Source organism: Etheostoma spectabile, chromosome 4 (assembly GCF_008692095.1).
Source record: "Etheostoma spectabile isolate EspeVRDwgs_2016 chromosome 4, UIUC_Espe_1.0, whole genome shotgun sequence".
In the NCBI taxonomy this organism is placed as follows: domain Eukaryota; kingdom Metazoa; phylum Chordata; class Actinopteri; order Perciformes; family Percidae; genus Etheostoma; species Etheostoma spectabile.
The window spans coordinates 23,281,180-23,306,534 of record NC_045736.1 but is presented as its reverse complement, the minus strand read 5'-3'; the positions used below and the strand labels follow the sequence as shown (position 1 = coordinate 23,306,534).

Sequence of the window (25,355 nt, the reverse complement as noted above, 5' to 3'; positions counted from 1 at the left end):
GCAATCTCCTCTAACCTACAGAAATCTCAGTTAGACTAAGAGTTGGTGTTTTTCATAATGCTTGTTGTGGCCCCAGGTTGAGAAGACAAGGTGTTATTAGATACATATAACCTGATTACATACATCCAGCCGCCCATAGCTTGGTGCCAGTCTGTAGTTCATAAAAGCATAGTTAATTTTGTCTTAATCACCATTTCAAGGGGAAATGCCTATACATTAAACTACCTACAGTAGGTATAAAACAAATGAATAAGAAATCTGAGGCAGCTACAGAAAGCAAAATCTCTGTGTGAAATTAAAAGCATTTCTGAAAGGTGACAGCTCTTTCTAGTTGCATGTCACTCTTTCATCCAGGAATACATTTGTCTGCCAATCTCTCCTGCTCCCTCCCTCTGTTGGACAGTGATCCTATATTTTGTGACACTGAGCATTACGCTTTCAGTTTGATTCCATGTCATTTCTGTGACAAAGCAGGAAAGGATTGAGATGTTCAAAATGTCAGAGGGGAATGTGAACCACGGAAGTACAGAGTAAAGGTGATAGGGTGTTAGTGAGTATTTATGTGTATGTCAAGGTGGCAGAGCTCAGGAACAGAGTTACTGTAAACCAGAGAAGGATTTAGAAAATAGAAAAGAGAGATGGAAAAGGTAATACTTCACACCTATCATAAACATCTGCCTTATGGTATCTGGTCTGGTGTCTATTTGGTGTAAGAATGCATCTCCATCAAACATATTCCAAATATTTTTTTTGTTCTTTCACAAAATTAACACCATTCATTTCTTTCATATAAATTTTGTTTTTTGGCAGTTTGTCTATCTTGACAATCCATGTCTGATGACTGCATTGGACCTCACAGCTTACTCTTATCTGCTGTGAGCAACCATGACCTTAACTGTATATACAGTATGTTCTCAAACGTACTTGGCCTGGCATTGGAAGAAGCATTGCAAAAATAACATATTGTAGTTTAAAGGATAACCCAACATGCAACAGGCTCCTGCACTTCACACATTCATTTTTCACAGTGGCAGAGCCAATCATTTATCTGTGGTCCCATTACAGTTTGAACCTGCTGTCATACTGGCCTAACAGTGCGGGGTGCCATGTTAATCTCCTGCTATAAAGCATGGGAAAAGTATGTTATTTTCTTAGCTACTTGAAATCCACTGATCTCAATTACTTATCATGTTGGTTTCGCATAGTTTTGTGTTAAACTATATCATCACCAAAAAGGCATGCAAGGTATAAAGTGGATCAGAGAATATAGCCTGTTAGTAAAAGAGGTGGACTGCCAGCGAGCAACAAGACACTGAAAAGTGTGCTGCTGACAACTGTTAACATGCTATCCTCTGTGGGATGCATGATGGGAATTGACAGGAAATTCCTCTTAAATGCAAAAAGCATTTTGCATACATACGTACTACACTTGTACACATGGATGGGCACGCACAGCACAAACACACACACACACACACACACACACACACACACACACACACACACACACACAACACACACACACACACACACACACACACACACACACACACCACACACACACACACACACACACACACACACACACACACACACACCTTCTCTCGTACCATATCTGCTGAGGACTTCGTGAATGTGGAGGAGTTGGAGATATTGTAGGCTGAGTTCTGTTTAGGCACCAGGGCAATCACTGAGCCATCTGTCACCTGAAACAGGGTTGTCAAGCAGTTAGCACTGAACAAAATGTAAGATCATAGCAAGATCATAGTCCAACCACACAAACAGTAACTGTGCTCAAACAGAATATATTTTTTAAAATTGCTACTTTACTTGAGCACTTAACGTGTAAGCGGTATTTTTTTAAAAACAATGTATCATTGGATTTATGTTGTGTTTACGTACCTGGTAGTGAGCCAGGGTGTTGAGTCTCTTCCAGTCGTTGTCTATCTTGGTGGTGACATCCTCGTCCTGAAGGATGATGCGAGCCATCCTACCCTGCCGCCATTCTGTCACAAACAAACACACACACACACACACACACACACACACACACACAAGCGCGCGCACACACACATGCACGGTATACAGGTAAGGTTGTGTATGTTTGTTTAATATATTAATATAAAGAGAGAAACAGAACATGGATAGCATAGATACACTCATTAAAGTTGCTGTGACTAAGAATGCAGAGAGCAAAGTTCATTGACTGACTAAATTAAAATGACTACATTAAATGGGTACAGTACATATATCATTTTAGTGACTTTTGGCACCTCACGTTGAATGTATTGTTGTACAAAATCACTTCTCCCCCACCTGCTGCTTCAAAGAGCCCTTGAAACGATTCCCTCTTTACCCCCTGTAGTAGTGCATCTGTGCTCAGAGCGTGTGTGTGTGTGTGTGCAGCAGTTATCCCTCTCCTTACCCAGGTCCATATCGGAAGCCTTTGGTCTCTGGGAATATGGTGTGCCCTTGTACACAGCGTCCAGCAGCTTCTCCTTCACCTGCGTCACTGTGTCACAGTTCAGGCTCTTCACCGTCACCTCCTGAGCGTTCTCATTCTCTGGGTTCACACAGTGCAGCGTCTACACAGGTGGAGGTCAGAGGACAAAGGGCACAAGTCACATTTAGACCAGGGCGTCAGCACAGACTGGGAGTATTTAATATGGATATGTGGAAGCCTGGCCCTGCGACGATTTTTTACCTGTAAAAGCTAACACTTCTTACCCCAGTTTAGAATCAATATTCAGTTGCGGAACAGCGCACATGCAGCTCTTTATTATTATTGATATATCAGAATTAGAGGTCCTATTTGTTTCAAAAAGCTCAAAGGATATTTTATGGAGTTGGAGATTACCAATCTTGCCAACAAATGCCAAATGGTCCCTGATTTAACAAATACTGTAAGGTTTTTTTTTTAAGATACATTTTTTGGCATGTTAAGGCCTTTATCGTTGATAGGACCTTGTAGACTTGAAAGGGTAGAGAGAAGGGGGATGACATGCAGCAAAGGGTCGCAGGTCGGGCAGCTGCGGCTACGACTGAGCCTCTGCATATAGGCGGGTGCTCTACTAGGTGAGCTACACAGGCACTCCTATAAGGTTTTTCAAGGATACCCGACACATATTAAATCCACGTCAATGTCCTGTATGAGTATCTGTTTCATCCTCCGACACCATTTGTCTTTCAACTAATTTGGTTATGTGTACTGACCAAAGTCTTGTAGTCAATCTGCTGCCTGATGAGTTTGTCCTCGCTGAGGGAGTAGCGGGCCTCTCCTGTGATTGAGTCTATTGGGCCCTTTTCCATTTGCTGCTTCATGGCGCAGTACAGCATAAAGAGAGGCTCACCAGCACACTCCTGGAAACAGGGAAAGAAAGTGGTAGAAAGAAGTAGGAAGAAGGAGAGAGAGAGAAGTTTAACGCGAGAAGAGAATAGATGAAAAACAGGTAAAAGGAAAGAAAGACAGATTGCTAAAATGCGAACTACGAATGCAACTGTGCAAAACCTTTACCTACAAAAAAAGTACACAACAGCAAAAAGTGCAAAGCTTTGCTGAGCAACTCTCCAATTATATTTCTAATCTTCTTTAAGCCAACCACAGCCAGAGCAGTAAAGGACAAGGCCATGGCCTGTGTTGGCTAACAGTGCGCTGCAAATTGACAGAACAACACACACACCATTTTTCTCTCTCACACACACTTGAGCTTCTCCCCAGCGTCTCTTATTTGGGAAAACACCCTTTGTAAATCTCTGTTTGTGTGTGTGTGTGTGTGTGTGTGTGTGTGTGTGTGTGTGTGTGTGTGTGTGAGAGAGAGAGTGAGAGTGTGAGTGAGTGAGTAAGAAGGAAAGGAATCAGAGAGAGTGTGAATAAGTGGCAATTGATGGAGGAGTTAATAGAAGGTTAACGACTGAGGGGTGAAAAACGCTTGGAGAAGCACTTTGGTGTGTAAGACGTGTCAACCAGGCAACGAGCTCAGGGATGTTGGGCCCCTGTCTCTCTTTCACTCACTCTCTCGCTCTCTTTTTTGCCCAATGGTTATGCTGGCCTGCCAACTAAGCACTGCCTGCTTGTAAAAGTTCATCTTTAAAGGATTACTCAAGTTATTAAAATTTTCAATGCCTATGATATTTCCAAGATGTAGTGCAGGGAAATATGATCCACCGTGAGCATGGTGTACTTTATTTTGAAAATGAACCGGAAGTTTTATTTTGTTTCTGTGCTTGCTTCCTGTCCGCACAGTCTGCTGTGTGTTGAATTGCTGCGGAGCTCTCCGTCAACCGGCAAAAATAGAAGCTCTGCGTATCTGCTTTTCACATCCCCAACACTTCCTCTCATCCATTCATTACCATTTCTGACCGTGTTCACTCTGCATCCATCACCCTTTTTCTGTCCTCTCCCTGTTGTTTTTGTCGAGTCTAAAGTCCATAAAAACAGCTGTTAAAAAAAAAAGATCCCTAAAAGCTTCCCTAGTAACCCGCTCCCCTGTCTGCGAACCCAGCTTTGGCTGTCAAGTCCTGAGCCAAAACACACACACAAGCACGTACGCACACACGCGCGCACGCACACACACACACGCTAAACTCGGACGCACACACCCGCTCGAACTGGGACCCCCGTGGGCTTGACTGGTCTGCTGTCCACCATAATGCCTGTCCTGGCGGGGGTTTAAGGCCCCACTACTAACTGATTAACTGCAGCAATGTTTGAATGTAGGGAATGTGTGTGTGGAAACAAGAATTGAGCACAGTTTAAGCCTCAATAAGTCTCTCTGGTTCCATATCAGAGGGAGAAAAATTCAAAAAGAGAAAGAAAACATGCAGACACAGAAAAACAGAGAAATGAGAGAATGCATTTGTGTAAGATCTCCGCCATCCTCTTTTGCTAAGCCCTAAAGCTCTGAAGTGGCTGACACACACACAAACCCCCCCACACACACACACACAAACCCACACACACACACACACACACACACACTCTTTCTTCTCTCTCGGCTGTAAAACAACCCAGTGAGGGACACAAAGAGTGGACAGGTTATTGCGACAGGCAATGGCGATCAGAACAACATGACCAGCTGTGTCTGAACAGCGCTTCATACTGCAGTTTCCTCAATTATGAGAGGGGAGAATTAACCACATGAAAGGCAGAGGTAAAGGACAGGTAGCATGCTGCCTCTGCCTTATCTAATGCTGCAGCTGTGAATGTGGAAGTGTGTGTGTGTGTGTTTGTGTGGCATTTTTCTATTCTCAAACAGCATCTGTGTGTATCTGTGTGAGGGTGTGTATGTGTCTTTGTGTGACAGACAATTTTACCTTGAGGAACTTGTAAAGCAGGAAGGTGAACCAGTTGGTGAGCATCTTCTCAGCGACTGACTCCGTCCTGGCAGAGAGATGAAAGGAAGAGGAAGAAGAGTGAGGTGCGAGGGAAATAATAGAAAAAGAAAATTAGAAAGTGACAGTCAAAGAATGAAAATGAAGAGTAAGAAGGGGAAAGAAAACAAAAATGAGAATTTTAAGCAGCACATAAACCTCTGCACAAGCCACTGGGAGGTTTTGGAGTGTTCCCAAAATGCTCCTCCCTGATTTAACAGGCACACCCCAACAGGCCCTCCTCCCCCCAGCTACGATCTCTGGGCATAAACCAACACTTTCATCATAGGTGGAAAAGGCATTTAAGACACGCTTGCACATCAAAGAGAACACGTTGCTTTATCAGTCGTTGTGTGGTTAGCCTTCAAACAACCGAGCCCGTTCCGTGCTCTCCTTTCCATCACCCCCCCTCTCCCCCCGCCTCCATCACATGCAAACAAATTAACTTGGCAAAGCGAGCCCGTCCATTTTGTTCATTGTTCCTCACAATTTTCCCCCTCCAAGCAAACCCACTCGTCTTCATTCAAAATATATACAGCAATTAGTATAATTTGCTAACTTCTCTCGTTAATCACAAACCTGCCTTGTAATGAGGGGAACCTCTGCACGTGCACGCTCTTGAGCAGACACAGGAGAACAACCGGCAAATGCAAACATAGCAGTTAAAAGGCACTGTATTTAACAGACTTATTGCATCTAATATGTTAAACAGCTGACAAGGAGACCGGTACTAAGGGTATGAGGGGGAAAAAGAGATTATTTCTCCCTCTATGACATCGTCGTCAGATTTACCTCCTTGCTTTCCACTGTCCTTCCTTTTCACATTAGGGAGCTACAGGACTGCTTAATTATTCATTCCTTGTTTCACTTAGGTGAATGGCAGGTGCACGAGAGAGCCTTCTGCTGAGTTACTGGGTTGTCTAACTGGTCCATATTTCCACATTTACTGTAAATAGTATTTTTGTCATTAGCAAGGCACAAGGTGCAAAAAGGTGAAGAAAGGGGAAGAAAGGAATATTCTGTTGAGATATGACAGCATTGGAAGATATTTTCTTGTCAACTTTGCCAAGAAATTCAGTTTTTTTTTTCGACAACAATTGTGGAGAAGTAAGCGGGAAAAGACAGGAAACTAGGCCAATCTGCTAGTGAAACCAGTGAGGGCCTGAAGCAGGAACGAGACGTGAACTCCTACGCTTCTGCAAGCCTGCCCGTTTGCCTGTTGAGTGTTGTTTGATGTATGTGGAGCATTTTTTTCACGGTTGTCAGCAATATATATCAGATGAAAGATAAGGCAAGAGGAAACAGAGGGGATGGAGGACGATGGAGGCAAATACACCTGGACAGAACACGCTTTTGGACATGATAGTGGGCAACTCCTTAACATCATTTCATTCAGGTAAACTACATCCCTGCACCCATTGTTAAATTTATAAACATACTACAGAAGGAGGGGTTGATGCAACTTTCCTGGCCACATGCAGTGAGTCCCATAATGTGCAAATCAAACCAAATGCACCCAATGCAAGTGCGTCATTTTACCATAGGGGATGGAAATCAACAAGGGAGCAGATTATTAAGTCTTGTTCCTTTGCTTTTTTGTGTCTAGAAAATAAATAGAAATTAAAGTCTATCTATTGCAGGAAAAATACCAAACCAGGGTGAACCATCTGTAATAATTGCTGAGCTTATTAATGCCAGCTCCCGAGGCTAGTGTAGTTAGCAGGGACAGCGTATTGTGACCATTTGCCCCAAGAGGGGATTGGAAAAGGCTTCACACAGGCACACTGGCTGAGAGTCATTTATTTGATTAGATTTTTAATTAAATATCTCTCAGAGAAGAAGGAGGAGAGAAAAAAACTGTTTTTTTATCATTTAATGTCTAATTCTAATTTATTTGGAGAAAGGCCATTTCTCTAATTGTGTCTGGCCTTAAATATGTGCATCTTTTTTTGCCCTTACGTCTGCAGTAGCTCCTTTATCTTTCTCTTCTTCCCTCTGTCTATCTACTCCCTCACCATATTGCACCTTCCTACAGTTGTTCTATTCTTCCTTCCTCTACTTTCTCTCCCCCATGTTTCTCCTTCCATCAATTTGCCTTCAACCCAAGTCTCCCTCTAGACATTTTGCCCTCTCTTTCTGTCAATCATCATTTCTCTCCCTCCCTCTGCTCCATCTACCTTTCTCCAGCTGCCTTTTCCTCTTTCCCCTCACATTCTTCTCTTCACTTTTCCCCTTTACCAAACCATTCTCTCTCTATCTCTTGCACCAAACCTTGTAAATCGTCCTCCTCTTTTCCTTTACATCCCCTTCATGCCTCATACTTCTCCCCTCTCTAACATTCTCACTGTGCATGTGAGAGAGGAGAGAGCAGTGTCTGACTGTGGCTCCATTGGGAGTGTGTGCGTGATCAGGGGTGTAATCCTCTTTGACAGGGACAAGGTTCAGAGATAGAGACAAGGTAACGTCACATAGGCCTCTAAAAGCTACAGTTCCAGTCCCCTGCTCCATAACTTCAACTGTACGAGAAAAAACTATTTGCTTGACATTCTCAGAGCATCGTCTTCTCTTTTCTATAATTTTCTGATCTCTTCCTATTTTAGCACCATAATGAGTATAACTTTCTGCTTGGTTTTGCATGTGCATTACCATTTGTTGTTTTTCCAGTGTGGTATATCTCTTGGTGCATTATTCGTTGGAATAATACGATAATAATAACGTTTGCGTGTATGTTTGACAAATGTTTGGGTGACAATAATGTATTTTGCTGTAAGATGATGGTGGGTTAACGTGGCGGAATGTTTGGTTTATTGTTAGTTAATGTGTCTGAATAATTCCATGAGGGACGGAAATAAAAATAAATATTTATGCAGGAGTGCTTACTAAAAAGGGACCAATAGTCAGTATTAAAACTTTTTTGTTCTTGCTTTTTGAAGGTTAAATAGTCAAGGTGCCCACTTTCAGTAGGGTGCCTCTTCTCAAGGATGCCCGAAATCAGTGAGAAGTCTGATAAACAACAAGGAACGTAACCTCAAGCTTGAACCCTCAGTAGGGAAACTATCTGTGCGACATGTTTTTGTGCAGAATCAGAGACACTTTCAAACCCTCTCTCTCTCTCTCCCACCCTGTTTTCGTACCTTCTGAGAAGGAGTTTTGGGTGGTTCTTGCTCTCCAGGTTTTTGTCGATGAGGTCAGACAGGAGCTGTTTGAGGACGCCCGTGGCGTACTCCATCTCCCCCTGCAGCGCCGTCATGATAAGGGAGGCCACGTTGCCCCGGTCTCGCATGGAGAAGGACCGCTGCGCCTCCAAGGTGCGGATGAAGGTCAGCAGGAAGTGCTTTTTGGTCAGCATCTGGCCAAACAATGTCAGGGCCTTCTCCGTGTTAGCAGGGACCTGGAGAGGAGGGCACAGAGGTGATGATGGGGAGGAGTGTGAGGAGAGGAGGAGAGGGATGGTGGACAGAAGAAAAGTAGGCATTGGTTGGACATGGGGTATAGAGAAGAAATGAGGGAAGGGAATGAAGGTAGTTTAAAGTAAGCAGGAAAGGAAGGAGAGAAAGGGGAAGAAAAGGAGGGAACAGAGTGTAAGAGAGGGTTAGAAAGATAGAAGTTGGGAAGATAGCAGATAAGAGGTAAGCGCAGAACAGAAGGAAGAATAAGAGAAACGGAACAAGAAAGGGACAAGGGCAGAATATTAGCAGTAGGGCGATTTAGAAAAGAGTAAGGTAGGAGCAGATAAAAAGGTTGAGATCAGGATGAAGAGGAGAATGTGAGTTATAGTTGGAAAAGGATTCATGAGTATGAGTGAGAATGAGGAATATTAGATGCAGGGTACACTGGCAAAAGAGCAACATTTGCACACACACAGACACACTCACAATATTCCTCTCTACATACAGGGAAAATCAGCCTACAGATACAACATTAAAACAAGGCTTTCAGGGTTTGCACTCAATTTACTATTTATTAGTGTCCCAATGCTCTCCCCCTTTTCCCAGGTCACTCCCAATTCTCTCTCCCTCTTTACTGTACCTCCCTCCATCCCCCACTGCCCCTGAGGGCGAAAAACAAAGGTTTCAAGTGAGAATGTGAGCTTCATGCTGTAATAAGAAATTGATCTGCTTGCTAGCACACTACTGTGGCCTGTGATTGCCTGGGCCATACAAATGAAAATAAAATGTCGTCCTAGGCTATTCCCTTGGAATACAGTTGATAGCATGAGCAGATACTGGCTCTCTCAAAGCCCCCTCCCTACATCTGCCACCATACATGCATGCATGTCAGCAGAGCACAATTTCCATGTGATGTATGTTTGAGAGTCTAATGTACAGAGAGAAATGATGGAAGTACGGGTGCATGCCGCATTACAGTGTCCACGCAGGCTGGCGTCATGTGAGTGATAGAGTGTTCCCTCTTGAGAAAAGAGCGGTAGAGGAGGGGACAGTGTTTTATTGAATGTGTGAACATTGCTTTATTCAGGAGCCTAGCACAGGCTTGGTCCTGTACAGGCCATCTATCACTTGTACAAAGTCTTAGTGGAGCTTGGACATTGCTCACTCCCCAAAAAATGAGCAGTTCCTTCACTGCATTACATCAAACTAGGGCTTGTCTTAAAAGTTTCTCTCACCCAAGTTATTTTTCCTAGTTTCTACAAGTTTGGGCTTGAAGCCTCTTCTGCCTCAAGCCCTTGACTAAAGAGTTGCTCAAGATGAAAGATGTTTGGGGGATACATCCAGATAGTCAACCTCTGATCCTATATAATGGAGATTCCTATCTTAACCAGCTACATCAAATCAGTCTCTAAAACATTTTATTAATTGTTCTTCTTAATTGGGTAAGAGTTTCCCTTAATCTAACAGAAACTTTGCTTAAGTGCTGTTAGATTTCCACTTGTGTTGGTCTCACTGTGGAGTTTAGATATCTCAATGCGTAATGTAACTCTTCTAAACATTACGCTGATCAAACCCTAGGACAGATAGAACACACTTTAAAAGCTATAACTTATTTAAAGCTGTGCAAATTAGTTTGGAAAAGAAGAAAAAAAAACAGGCCATTTCTAATGACTTATCCAAATAGTCATACAGTACAACTTTCTTTCATTCATTCAACGAGTGTGAATGTGAGTGGAGCGCTCTCTACTGACCCGTACCTCCATCTCCTTGAGCACAGGATGGTCCTCAATCCCAGGAAAGAGGACTCTCATGGCATAGGTGCGGTAGTCCAGGAAGGGGATTCCTGCTCCGTCCAGCTCCTGAGTGAGTTCGTGGATGTCTGTCTGCAGCTCTGCAAAGGCTGTACCAAAGAACAGATAAATGCTTACTCATGAAGGTTGTTTTACTGTGATTTTCAAGTGCTGGTTCAAATGACAAAGATTTCCTAAAAATAGATATAGACTAACATCCTACAGAAATGAAAAATAATATTTTTGTTTTTTTAACATTTATAGTCTTCAACTTTGATTTCCTGATTTTGACGACAAGTTATGAGCAGTCATTTGGCATTCTGTCAGCAGTGGCCCAACACAAAACACTCATTTAAAGACACTTTGAAGATATTCAAAAAGTTGAAATTGACTCTAAAGTTAGTCTTTATCTTGACTTTGACTATTCATGCCTCAGTCAATTTGATTTACAGGAACAGCATGTTTTAGAGTAGGAAAAGGCTATTCAGGTAAAAGTGAGGAAAATATTGAGGCATGTGGAGGAGAAGCGGTGAAAAGCATAATGCTGCTTTTCATTATGCCACTGCTCTGTGCTGAGAGCAGAGAGAAAGATGGAGAGAAGAAGGAGGAATAGAGGAAAGTGTTGTGGTACTCAGTGGCTGGAGGGGAGTTCAGGATGGAATGGCACACAGAAACTTGAGCCTGTGAGTACACACACATTACAAGCTTCCACCTCACATGCTTGTACTCCAGCAGCACGCACGCACGCACGCACGCACGCACACGCACGCACGCACGCACGCACGCACGCACGCACGCACGCACGCACGCACGCACTTACCTGTCTTGCCCTACAGCTGAACACATAACCTAGTGCCCAGATGATTAATGTGTGTGGATGTGTCAGTGTTTTTACACATTTTCCATTCCCAGTGAGTGTGTGTTCTGACCCCGTTCTGTATACTCCAGTGGCTTCATGAGTCCCATCTAGAGGGAATAAATGGGATCAAATCCATTCTCTCGCTCAAATTCTATACAATAGTGCATACATTTTGTTGTAGTGCCTTGATTTTATTGTATAAATACAAAACTCCCTGGGGAACAATATACAGCTTTAAGGTTCCATTAACTCAACTGTGTGTGTGTGTGTGTGTGTGTGTGTGTGTGTCCTATAGTGTCACCCAAAATACACCAACACATTGATACACAACCCAAACAAATAATGAACCAAAGCCCAGAATAACAGATGGCTTGTGTCACCCTTTCCCCCTCTCTCTTTTTCTCCCTCTTTCTTCCCTTCGAAGTGACATCTTAGAGGTCACCTCTCTCTCCCCCATCATTTCCTCTCCTTTGCTACATCCCTCCATCTTTCCATTTGTGTGGCTCACTCACGCCATCCATCTCTGTCTGCATCTCTAATCAGTCTCTTTTGCTCTAACCTGCCCTATCTCTTTTCTTAGTTTATTTTACTTAAAAAAAGGGGTTCACTCAACCTCGGTATTACTTTCCCCCACATATTCTAATCACTCCTTTTCTTTTCACTGCTGTCCTCTTATTTGACCATCTCCTTTTGCAGCCAAATAATTATCTAGCATTGTCTCCCACTATCCTCATATCAACTTCGTTCTCTCTCAAATTTAAAATTCTTGCTCTACTACTATCTGCTTCCCCTCTTGTTTTTCCCCTTTCCTATAATCTTCCAATCCATCCTTTTTCAATGCTCTCCTCCCCTCCCTTTCTCCTTTTACAAGTTGTCGGCCTTATTTATCTTCTTTGCTCCGTCCCCCTCCTTTCATTCATCCTGTTGTCTTCTTCCAGACAGTGGTGACAGTAGGGGGCAGACAGGGTCAGGGCACCTGGACTCACCACCACACACCCCAGTCAATCATTGTTTGACCTTTGGTGTGAGTAACCAGTACCATTGTCAGATTATCAGACTACATTGCCATTTCACTTTACTTCATTCGTTCAGCCTGACATTGTGTTAGCCGTTGGGAGAGGGTAAATTTTCTAATGTGTTGCTCTGACCAATCGGTATCAAGTGATATGTCCTTCCATCCGATTTAATCTTCAGTTGACACAGAGGCTGCGGTAGCGGTTGCTAGGGGTTAACTTTGAAAAGTTTATAGTTGAAGCATTATTACTGTAAATCAATTTACAACAACGTGTACAGCTGTGTCAATCTTATATACGCTTGTTGCCATTGTTGTAGACTTTTTTTTATTTATTTTTTCATGGATGCCACAAGGTGGCTAACAAGTGACAGAAGACAATGTTGCCATTTTTAGTCAGGCCTACAAAGCCCTGACTGGTTGACTGTTTCTCCAACTAGTCAAAACAGCCAATGAGCACAACACCAGAATGTATGATGTGATGAACAGAGGTGTGGGCATCACTTTAGAGCTCTGAAACCAAGATACATTTACAACACAAGGACGGTCAATCAAAAAAGATAAGTTGCATCATGGGAAGTGTAAGATCCAGCCTTTTTGAAATTTGACCCAGGATCAGGATAACTTGGCCATTGTTGCATTAACTATGACCATTATTTTTTGTGTCCCCCATATTTTTTGAAATGCATTGCTACATTAAAACACCTACTGCATTTTAAAAAAATATACTGATTACCTGTCCATATGGAGTCTGAGCTACTATTTATTAGATATAGTAGTTAGTGCTACACAGTGCACCTCTTCAATATAAACCAAACCTGCAGATCATCTTTGGAAACCCCTACTAGTAACTAAAGTACTTATAAAGTATGTTGTATTATTTGATGTTTACTAAAGCAGTGCAACAAGCAATCTTGAATAAAAATGTATTCTGATGATCATGGTTATCAGTATTCTCCTTTTCTTTCTCCCCATCTGCTTCTCTCTTTCGTGCCAGACAAACCAGTAACAGGATCAGTAGACTCTCACTGGATCCATGCTGTTTCCTGCCAAATGAATATATGCTAATGTACTGGTGTGTAAGTGTCTCTGCCCCTGCTTTAGTTGTTGCCAAACCCCTCCCTCCTTACTATCCCTTACTTTCCCACCTCTGTGCCCAGCATCTATCTAACCTCCATCTCTCTCTCCCTCCCTCTCTCAGTGTAGATGGTAGTGAGGCCAGCCAGGCAGCTCTCTCATGGGGTAGAGAACCAACATCTGGTGGCTGGCTCAGATCAAAGTACTCCTCTGGAAACACACCAACACGGAAACACACATGTTGTGTGTGCGTGCGTGTGTGTGTGCACGCGCACGCACACACGCACACGCACACACACACACACACACAGACACACACACACACACACACCTAACAGCAGGGGGACAGTTGGCAGTGAGAGGGAGGGAGAAATGGAGAGGGAGAGAAATGGATAGGACTATTGAATGGGAGTTGTGCAGCTTTTGAGGTAAGCTGCAGTGAGGGAGAGATTTAAACTAAGTTATTTGGGGAGAGAACCAAGTAGGGAGAAAGATGCATGCTCAGGTTTTGTCCAAACTCACCTTCCTTGCACTCAAGGGCCACCCTGGACTCCAAGTTGTCCATCTGCAGTTGCAGCCGTTTGAGGGTGCGGTCCGCATCCCGTGATTTTCTCTTATAAGCAATCAGCACCACGATGATAACCAGCAGGAGCAAGCCACCACCTCCTCCAATACCAATGATGGCAGGCAGGGTGAGCAGGCTGTCGGAGTAGATCTGCAAGGTCCCCGGTGAGTATTCAAAGCCTCCAACACGCACCTGGTGGAGCGACATCAACAGAAAACTTACATTCTCTTGACACCACATTAAAACCAATCTGTAGGTTTGTTTACAACAGAATTTTGCAGGGTTCCAAGTTGAAGCTGTATAGCATCTTCATTTATGGTTAAATTAGATGTTGCTACCAAAATTAGAGGAGTGTAAAATGCATGATTTGACATTCATACAGAAACATTATTTGGACATTTTTAAATCATTTTCTACAAGAGCTACAGAGCCACATGATGGCAATTTTAGGCCTACACCTGTCCACAACCACTATAAATCAATTATAGTGATTAAACATTATGCAAGGTGTTAGTGCTAAATCCCACATTGCATTTATACAGGCAAACCAAGCTGTGTCAAGTTGAGCCAAGTGCTGGCCAAAACTCCCCCAAACCCTTTATATCTGAGTTGGGGAAGGCAACATCTGTTTCCCGGGGCTGTCTTTGGAACCAGTAACACAAGTTTACACAGTCACACACCCATCTGACTTTCAACCATATCACATTGTAACAGTTCTGGCTTGCAGTGAACCCGCAAATTAAAAAAACAAAAAAAAACAAAAAAAAAACGTTGGGACGCGTTTTTTCCCCCGTCTTCTTTTTTTTTCTCCTTTTATTCCATCTTCAACTGGCTTACATCTATGAAATACCAAATGGAGGTTTAAAAATAGACACAGACCTCTCATGCCTACTAGCCATTTCTTTGGTCTCTATTGAATATCAATACTGTTCAAATCCCAAAGTGGATGACAGCCAAACGGGACCGATCAAAAGCTTCTAAGAGATAAATACAGTGAAAAATACCGCCAGCATCATAAGAGACAGGATGTGTGTGTTTGTGTGCATGCAGCTATATGAATGTGGAAGAGAAATCTAGAGTAATTAAAGAGATTTAGGTCTGATGGATGGGGAGGAAAGAATAAAATCAGTGAATGAAAAGGCAGGAAGTGGGGGATAAATACATCCCCCCTCTTTATGTCAATCCACAGCGGAAACAGCACTGCGAACAGGAGCTAAAGAAGAAGACGGGCTGAGTGGCTAAAAGAACTGTGAAAGCCAGATGCTCTGGAGGTGGCAAAAGAAAAGAAAAAAATCAAGCAGGGTGTTGAAATAACAAGTTACTCAAGATATAAAAATGTAACTTAGAGAGGGACGATGCCCCTTTTTCAGATTTTTTATGGCTGTGTCCTTACACTGGGTGGCCCCATGCTTTGCTCCGTGTGTGACAGATCAAGTTAACATAAAGAAGAAAGACACATTACACAGTGGAAAACATTCAACAAACAGTAATATAGACAAATATTGAAGTTTAACTTACAGTGACTTTGTGTTCTCCGGTCAGGTTGGGCCATTCACACAGCAGCTGGCTCTCAGACAGGGTGAGAATGCAGGGCGTCTCACCGATCAGCACAGTGTAATTCAGCTTAGAGTTTCCTGGGGCTGTAGGAATTAAGTTACGGCCCTGGAAACAGACACGCATGCTTTGGTTACTTACACAAGGTTTTAGTCTATGGTGGTCCACATAAATAGAAAATAAATCATAGTATAAACTGTGATTTATGTTGTTGAAAAAAAATACTTGTTTCTGACTGACACGCAGGTGTCCGTCAATAGTTCAGCCATTGCTCTAGTGTGCAAGGTACTTTTAACTGCAGGCAGCCATAGCAACAGTGCCTCTGCACTATATGTCGGAGGAAACACTGCACAGAACTGACTAGTTGTTTTCTAACTAAATTACCAAGTCTATGACATTTCTCTTGAGTTAAAAATGTAACTAAATTACAACATACTGTATACTATGTACTAATGTACTAAATCTAATCAGTGATTAGATTACTTGATCCAGATCTGGTGGATAAGGTCCTGGCACAAGTAAAAATGCTGCACAAAGACCGTAAAAATGTGTTGGTTATGTAAGGGTCCTGGAAAGTACAATAAATACATTCTACAGAAATCCCCCCTCTCCTCTGCTACCTCCACCTACCCCTCCTCATCCTAACTCACTGTGCTTTGTGGAGTGGGATGAAATAATTTCTGGAAAACCTCAATGAATGTTTAATTTCTTTGCAATTATCTAATAGGATGCCATTTCTGTGCTGCTTATTTCTGCAACTCTTTACCCGGAGCATGGTGGGGCAATCAGAGCTTTTCATTATAGAATTATATTTAAAGTTACAGGGGAGAAAGGAGTGATTCTTCATTTCTACAACTCCGCCCTGATTGGCCGAGAGAAAACAGGCTTTCGTTTTCCGTGAAATTGCATGATAATTTTCTCTCTCGCTCCTGAGGCTTTGAAGTTCAAGGGGAGAGGTGAAATGACAAAATACAGCGTATGTGGGTGGGGCAAAGCCTTCATAAATGCACTCTGGATTCAAATTTGTACTGCCTCTATGGCTAAGAGTAAACATGGCTATGAAGTCTCTCTTTAGAAGTTATCTGATAAAAATCTGAGCAGGTGGCATAGCTACACATGGGTCCACTTTATAAACATTTCTTTCCTTTGCACCTGACTTTAGGGGGCGGTTTTGGTAGCAATTTTTCCCCCCTGAAAGGTCTCACTGAAGAAATAACATCTTTCAAGGTTGTGGCACATCTGAAAGATGACTGTGTTGAAAGGAAAACTCTCAAAGCGAGAGGAAGGAGAGAGTAACGTCTCTTTACAGGAATGTTTGGAGCAAATCATTTCAAATGCCTGTCAGCCTCTTATCAGTTGTGTTGGATGCTGACTAGGAGGTCGCTGCAGCGTTTCTAAAATAACTATTTGTGAGATTGAGCTTTAATGTTGCTGACAATACTCAACATTACTGGAACGCTGCTATCTGCTATTACTGCTCTTCTAGTGTGTCAACTGAGTGCTCTAGCCTTCTTTTGTCCTGGAGTCCCAGTGAGTTTTAAGATATTCCTTCCAGACGTTACAGAGTAACCTTCAAAAAAAGCTTTGATGCAAAACCAGCATAAACTCCATCCTGACATCATTCCCTCAGACCTAAGAACCCCTTTTCCCACCTATGCCTATAGGTGATGCAAGAAAGGAGACAGGAAGAAACACCAGTCAGAAATAATAAATGGGAAAAAACAAACAGAGGAGAAAGGTAGAGAAGGAGGTAGAAGACATTAGAAGGGAAGCTGAAAATAAAAAAAGTTAAGATTTAAAAGAGAAAGGATGTGATGGATGTAAAGCAAAGCAAGGAAGAGACAAGGCCAAAACAGATCAATGCTAAGAGCAAGAGGCAATTTACCTTGAGTATAAGCGGTGAACTGGGCTTCAGCTCCAGCATGCCCGAGGGGCTCAGAGGTTCGAACACGGGGTCCGGGTGGTAGCTGAAGGTCTCGTTTACCACCAGCACAGAGCGCACGTCATCCATGACAAAGCCCATCTCATCAGGACTGCTGCCCGACTCTGAAAAGCCTTTTTCAGATCCGGCCACAGAGGGCGCCAGACACACCATCACAGTGTTGTTGACAACTGTGCAGTTCTAGAGAAGGCGACAAGGGTTAAACAATTACTCAAAAGATCAACTAAGTTAACTTACATACATAATCAACAATATATATGATGGCTAAACCAGGGGTTATGTGATATGAGTGATTAAATCTCTCCGTAATGACATAATGAGGAAGAGGCTGGCTTAATAACATCAATGTTTTAATCATTGTTGATATCATCTGAAAATCCCCTGTGGGGTTTGACACTTAAATCAGTCACCGATGAACAAATTTGACTGTAATGACTCAAATAAAAACAGGAGAGGTCAGCCAGTAATTATTAACAATAACACAGCAGTTTCAAAGCATTGGTATAGCCTTACATTATGTTATATATGTCACATACTAACACACAAAGGATGTGTACAATCAAAATGACAGAGAACACAAGTGTGTTTATAGGTCAACAGAAACAATAACCAGGCTAAATAAAAAATGACTGCAGAGTGGGACAGAAGAAATAGAAGGTATATTTTTACTTTCGGATAAGAGCGGGAGAAAGGTTAGCTAAGCCCCATGGTGCTAGGTGAAGAGAGGGGGATTTGCCAGAGCCACTTTATTGCTGGTTGACATTTCAAAGGTTAAACTGCTAAAAGGAAATTCAACATCAAAAACAAACAGAAAATGGGCCCTTGGCTGGTTGACCGACGGGTCAGGTGTGTGCGTCTGTGTGTCTGTGTCTTAGTCCCAGGGGTGTGTGTATCATCTGAAAATCTGTTTTTCCACATAGAAGGAAGTAGCAGAAAGGCAGAGACAGACAGACAGACAGACAGACAGACAGACAGACAGACAGACCAGACACCTGCAAGTCACTGCTTTTTTTGTTTTGTCAATAAAAACTGTGTGCGGGTGTCAGGATCTGACCGCTTACATTTTCTGACTTGGCAGCTCCATACTTGGCTCTCATTTTGGGCTCCTTGATGGTGGCCAGATTGGTTCCAGTGATGGTCAACATGGTTCCTCCACTACAAAAAGAGTAAACAAGACTCATTGTAGAGAACATAAGGACAAACACAATTATACAATGTTACTCGGAAAATAAAAACAATTCTATTTGCACTTTTTTGTCAGACATTCATGTATCTCCTTCTGTAATGTGTCTTGCATGGTCCACGTGCATACACTATTCAGCAGGCCGCTGGTATTCAGTAGAGATAAATGTTAATAAATCTGTTCTCTGTCGGAGCCAAGAGGGCCCTCCAGTTGACGATTTACCATTAATGCTTGCTCCTGCAGTAGCCTTTTGCCTGCTTATTCATGGAAGCCCCTTTTCAGGTAATCATAGCAACGCTAAAGCCCTTGCATGAATGTTAAAAGCTTCTTTAAACCGATATGGAAGCTGGAGGGAAGAATAAGCGAATATGTAGCATTACTCCTGAGACCCAAAGCTTTTGGCCTCTCCTCAGCACCTCTCCAAAGCCAGGAGAGATTTTTTTCAAAATGCATTAAACTTACACTGCCATATTTTTCAGTCTGAGATACACTCAGCAACTGCACCGCTGTCAGAGATCTGACATGTTTTGTAACCTTTACACCTGTGACCTAATCAGATCTACTGTATGTGACGCTGACCAGCGGAGACATGGATAATATGGGTGAGAGTCCTATTCCCCCACACTGCCTTCTCCACAGCCTCTGCTGGCCTGAGAGGCTGAACTTTATCTGATGTGAGGCGTTCTGACAGCAGCTAAATAAGTTAGCATACAACCTAAAACTGGAGTTGGGTAAGACGCGGCTTGAAGCCTAGTGCCAGTGTGAGTCACCACTGGCACCAATGAACAAAAAAAAGCAAATGCTAGCTGCTACTGTATATGACTAAATTTCACACAGGCAATGATACGACAACAAAAACAGCATACCCTGTATAATTGTTCAATTGCTGTAAAGCAATCTCTGCTCTCTCTAAGCAATGACAGAGGACTTGTGATCTACTCAACTTAACATTAAATTCATTCCATGGTGGAACTAGTGCACCCTAAAATGTAAATGCATAGACTCATGGTACACAAGACAAAACTTCCAAAAGCAGAGAGTTGGCTGTGTTTTCAGAGGCCGATTGGAGCGTGGTGAGGCCAGTTCCAGGCCTTAAGGTGAAAGCGGCCTAGGAGCTAGCAGGACAAGAGGCTTTAAGGAGAATTCCGGTTGAGTACAACACATAGCTTGTGTTTGTAAATTTGGAGTGCTGTCAGTAGAGAAAAAACAAAACCAATTGGTGCTGCCTACACCATGTTATCCTTCTGCTGGAGTTAGCTCCCAACAGGCTGAAACAGGGCAAGTTTTAAACATGTTTTTAGCCTCTTAACATGTTAAAAATGTCATTAAAAATGCCTACCCATGTGCACTGATTCCTTCCGAGTGAATCTGAGTGCTGTAGATGTGAAAAAAATGCGTGAAAGTTGTGCTAATTCAGCTCTGTTCAGTTCCTGTGTTTTTCTCTCTACTGACAGCACTCCGAATTTACAAATAGAGCTATGTGTTGGAATCGACCGGAATTCTCCTTTAAGGGAGGCCGACAGATGTTGAAGTTGTGAATTATCTTGTGTGAAAAGTGAGCAGACAAAGGTATTTAGGAGCTGTACATACAGTTACGCATTTGTTGGTGTAATAGCAGAATGTAGACCTCGGGGGAACAGTCAACAGGGGTAGAAGATAAGAATCTTTTCCACACATGCAGTGTACACTTGAATAGTAAACTGAGTGCACTGTATTACACCGCGTAAACAAGGTGGAGCGTCATGCATTCTCCACAGTGCCATGTGTCCGTGTTGTTAGCATGAAAGCCTCTACCTGAAAGAAGGGGAACCAGTCTGAGTCATGTCAGATTTGTGTTTTGGACAAGAGAGGCTCAGCGTTGTTTGAACCCCCCCCTGCAAAAGGGTCACCAAAGGGGACGCAGCAACAAAATAGCTTGGTAAATAAAAACGTGATTGGCCTGGAGAACCATGCACCTCCTCTTATGGGAGCGCTGAGTGAAACATCAAACACAAGCCGAGTGCCGAGGTCATTTCCCCCCAAGGCTGGAGCCAACACTTTCGTTTCCCTTGCCTTCCCCTTGACATTTTTTCATCCCATTCTAAATGAGACTTTCCATCCGCTAACACCTCTATTGCATGAGTGTCTCCCTGCAGAGTTTTAACGCGGCTCCCATTTTCACCTCAACCCCCTGCGATGATGCAGAAGTGGATTGTAACACTGTCTGAACAGACCATGTGCCTAGTAGAAAAATCAAATGTGGGCTGTCCTGAGAGGCGATACTACCCAATAAATACTTGTAATAAAAAAAAGTAAAACTATACACAAGCCAGAGTGGCTTTAATGAAAAAAATATATATGACCCCTTCCCCCTTTCCTGAAAAGCTTTTAATATAGGCCTTTACTTATTATATGGACAACATCCCTAGCTATTTTTATTTCTAGTTCATTATTTAAATACCTGCTTGTCTTTGAGAATTTCAAGTAAATAAAACAGAAAAAACACACCGTAAAAAACTCAGGAAATAAAGTAAGACATTTTCCTGGGACTATACTTTTAAAGTAAATGAGACAGTCAACACTGTGTGTTTGTGTGTATGTGCTGGCTTCATCTGTGAGCTGATGAGTAGAGGAGTTTCTAGGTCATGCTGGTGAGCCCATTAGCACTTGGAAGCTCCAAGCTTCTATTTTTTTTTGCCTCCACAACACAGCTTGTGTTTGCACAGGAAATCTTCCTGTGGCTATGTAGTCTCATTTCAATAAGTCAAGTATTATTTACATATACATCTCTGCTGCAGCTCATCAACTGTAGCACTCCACTGCTTCAGGAGCCTCCTTTACTGCTGTTACTGCTCTCAAAGTTTTTTCTACTTTTGAAACATAAAGATAAACAGAATAAATAATACGCCTTTGAAAAGCAAACCGGGGGGATAATGGAGAAGAATGTTTAGTTTTTTTTAGCTAGGCAAAATCTTACATTTATTACATACAGAGAGTTCATATTTTGTTAAATTGGCTATGCTCCTATTAATGTATACCCCAAACCAGCCAGCAATTAATAATGTATTTATGCATTGTATACGTCCTATACAGTGGGTACGGAAAGTATTCAACCCCTTTAAATTTTCACTCTTTGTTTCATGCAGCCATTTCCAAAATCAAAAAAGTCATTTGATTCTCAGTAATGTACACTCAGCACCCCATCTTGGACAGAAAAAAACAGAAATGTAGAAATTTTTGCAAATTTATTAAAAAAGAAAACGAAATATCACATGGTCATAAGTATTCAGACCCTTTGCCGTGACCCTCATATGTAACTCAGGTGCTGTCTATTTCTTCTGATCATCCTTGAGATGGTTCTACACCTTCATTGGAGTCCAGCTGTGTTTGATTATACTGATTGGACTTGATTAGGAAAGCCACACACACTGTCTATATAGACTTACAGCTCACAGTGCATGTCAGAGCAAATGACAATCATGAGGTCAAAGGAACTGCCTGAAGAGCTCAGAGACAGAAGTTGTGGCAAGGCACAGATCTGGTCAAGGTTACAAAAAAATTTCTGCTGCACTTAAGGTTCCTAAGAGCACAGTGGCCTCCATAATCCTCAAATGGAAGACGTTTGGGACGACCAGAACCCTTCCTAGAGCTGGCCGTCCGGCCAAACTGAGCTATCGGGGGAGAAGAGCCTTGGTGAGAGAGGCAAAGAAGAACCCAATGGTCACTGTGGCTGAGCTCCAGAGATGCAGTCGGGAGATGGGAGAAAGTTGTAGTAAGTCAACCATCACTGCAGCAATCCACCAGTCGGGGCTTTATGGCAGAGTGGCCCGACGGAAGCCTCTCCTCAGTGCAAGACACATGAAAGCCCGCATGGAGTTTGCTAAAAAACACCTGAAGGACTCCAAGATGGTGATAAATAAAATCCTCTGGTCTGATGAGACCAAGATAGACTTTTGGCCTTAATTCTAAGCGGTATGTGTGGAGAAAACCAGGCACTGCTCATCACCTGTCCAATACAGTCTCAACAGTGAAGCATGGTGGTGGCAGCATCATGCTGTGGGGGTGTTTTTCAGCTGCAGGGACAGGACGACTGGTTGCAATCGAGGGAAAGATGAATGCGGCCAAGTACAGGGATATCCTGGACGAAAACCTTTCCAGAGTGCTCTGGACCTCAGACTGGCCGAAGGTTTACCTTCCAACAAGACAAAGACCCCAAGCACACCGCTAAAATAACGAAGGAGTGGCTTCACAACAACTCCGTGGCTGTTCTTGAATGGCCCAGCCAGAGCCCTGACTTAAACCCAATTGAGCATCTCTGGAGAGACCTGAAAATGACTGTCCACCAACGTTTACATCCAACCTGACAGAACTGGAGAGGATCTGCAAGGAGGAATGGCAGAGGATACCAATCCAGATGTGAAAAACTTGTTGCATCTTTCCCAAAACGACTCATGGCTGTATTAGATCAAAAGGGTGCTTCTACTAAATACTGAACAAAGGGTCTGAATACTATGACCATGTGATATTTCAGTTTTGTTTTTTAATAAATATGCAAAAATTTCTAATTCTGTTTTTTTCTGTCAAGATGGGTTGCTGAGTGTACATTACTGAGAAATAAAATGAACTTTTTTGATTTTTGGAAAAAGGCTGCAATGAAACAAAGAGTGAAAAATTAAAGGGGTCTGAATACTTTCCGTACCCACTGTATATGTGTATCAAGCAGAATTGCAGATCAAACACTGTGTTAGTGTGAATTATAGATAATAAAATAATCATATGACATTATACAACGAAAGCTGATGGAATTAGTTATATGGTGCAGCAGGAATCAAAATCAAAAATACATCAATTCATGCCAATAGTGCCTAGTCTTCAAACCTTTCTTCTGAATTATTCAGTGTGTGTTACTTTTATGGTTGGCATGTACGATGTATGCAATATTGGAAAATGTATCAATCAATCAGGCAGTCTCGGTTTTGAGATAGCTGTAACCTTGTACGCCACACAGAAAATTCTCCACGTATATACAAAAGGTCAATCTTTGCTGATCCCGGACTAGCTGAGGGAAAGGCCGTGATTGGGTCCTCACCTGGCGATACTCCAGTCGGGCTCGATCTTGAGGATGGTGGGATCGTCCGAGTAGTTGAACTTGACCTCTGGGTTCCTCAGCTCCGCAGAGTTGATGTCCACCATGACTGGGGTGGTGCCAGGGGTTTGTCCAGCCGGGGTGACACACACTATCTCCTTGTTGCTCCGCCTGAAAGAGCAGGAGATGAAGGGAGCAAGGGAGGGGAGGAGAGAAAGAGATTGACAAATTTTACATACAAAGGATTCTGATGGTCTCTCTTAAAGTTGACTGTGTGCTCTAACTAACAATACCACAAGGTCTTGAAAAGTATTTGGGAGCTGACTCTCTGACAGGCTATTATACAGACACACAGAATAAAAACGGAAGTGACTGCAGCAACTTCATCCCTTAAATAAATCATAAATGATTTATCAGATGCGACAAAAATGCGCGCACGTGCGCGCACGCACACACATTCTTTCAGACTCCCTCACAGGTCTTAATAAATATGGTATGTCCCTTAATATTCTACAGAACGTTTATCGTTTTATCGAGTTTATTGACAGGTAACAGGTAACACTGTAGTGTGGTTTGGTAGGGCTACATCAAATGACCTTAATCTTCTGACAAAGGTGGTCAAAACTGCATCTAAAATCATCGGTGTTCCACTTGAACCGCTGCGACATATTTACTGGAAAATTAGTACTAAGAAGGCACTAGGTATTATGCGGGATTCAAGTCATCCTGCACACAACCTCTTCTCCCACCTTCCATCAGAGAAACATTTGCAGAGCATCCCAACGCGCACATCACGTTATAAGGATAGTTTTTGCCCCCAGGTAGTAAGGTTACTGAATGATGGCACAGCAGGAAGGAGGGCTGTGGTCTGAACTGAGTCACTTAGTGACTATGTCTACTGTGCTTGGTTATTTTGGATATTTTTTGTTTGTTTGTTTTTTTAAGTTTTAAATGCTATTTATGTTGTTGTTATTATTTTAACTGTTACTATTGACTAGTGCTGAGGGAGTGCAAAAAGGCATATTGCTGTGGTGCATATGACAATAAACTTGAACACACACACAATTGCTTATGCATAAGGCCAACATCTTTCAGTCTGTCCACCCGTGGTTTCATAAGCGAGAATCACAAAATGCTGTACTTCAAAGCTCTCTTTCTTTCTCTTTCACTCACTCTGTCTGTCTCTCCCTACCTCCTGCGCTTTCTTTGGCTGAAATATCTGAACTGGCAGATCAGGCTGGTCGTCTCTCTGTGTGATGTAACTCCCTCCCTAGCAGACAGGCAGACAGCTGTGACCTGCTGGGAAACTTTGTGCCGCTGCCAGAAACTTTGTGCTCCACTCCAGTGGCTCGTTCCACTGTCCCCTCCCCCTGTCAGTGGGAGACACTGCTGGCCCAAGCTGTGGGAGGATGGCTACCTGTGAGACAGCATGTGTGTGCGCGCATCTACGTACAGTATGTGAGAACTCAGTGTGTTGAGCAGGTGCGCCTTGACTGTTTGGAAGTCTGAATTTGCATATAAACATAGTGCATAGGAAGATTAACATTGT

General features: G+C 42.7%; 1 protein-coding gene across 1 annotated transcript in view; it reads right to left on the bottom strand.

Moving 5' to 3' along the window:
- The window catches only part of plxna1b (plexin A1b), a 203,582-nt gene that overhangs the window by 8,736 nt on the left and 169,491 nt on the right, over positions 1-25,355 (bottom strand). Inside the window, 13 exon segments of the mRNA XM_032513838.1 lie at positions 1,599-1,625; positions 1,628-1,706; positions 1,903-2,006; positions 2,426-2,585; positions 3,214-3,360; positions 5,314-5,380; positions 8,505-8,761; positions 10,511-10,659; positions 14,020-14,254; positions 15,581-15,724; positions 17,502-17,738; positions 18,620-18,713; positions 23,810-23,977. Coding sequence (XP_032369729.1) covers positions 1,599-1,625; positions 1,628-1,706; positions 1,903-2,006; positions 2,426-2,585; positions 3,214-3,360; positions 5,314-5,380; positions 8,505-8,761; positions 10,511-10,659; positions 14,020-14,254; positions 15,581-15,724; positions 17,502-17,738; positions 18,620-18,713; positions 23,810-23,977 — 1,868 coding nt within the window.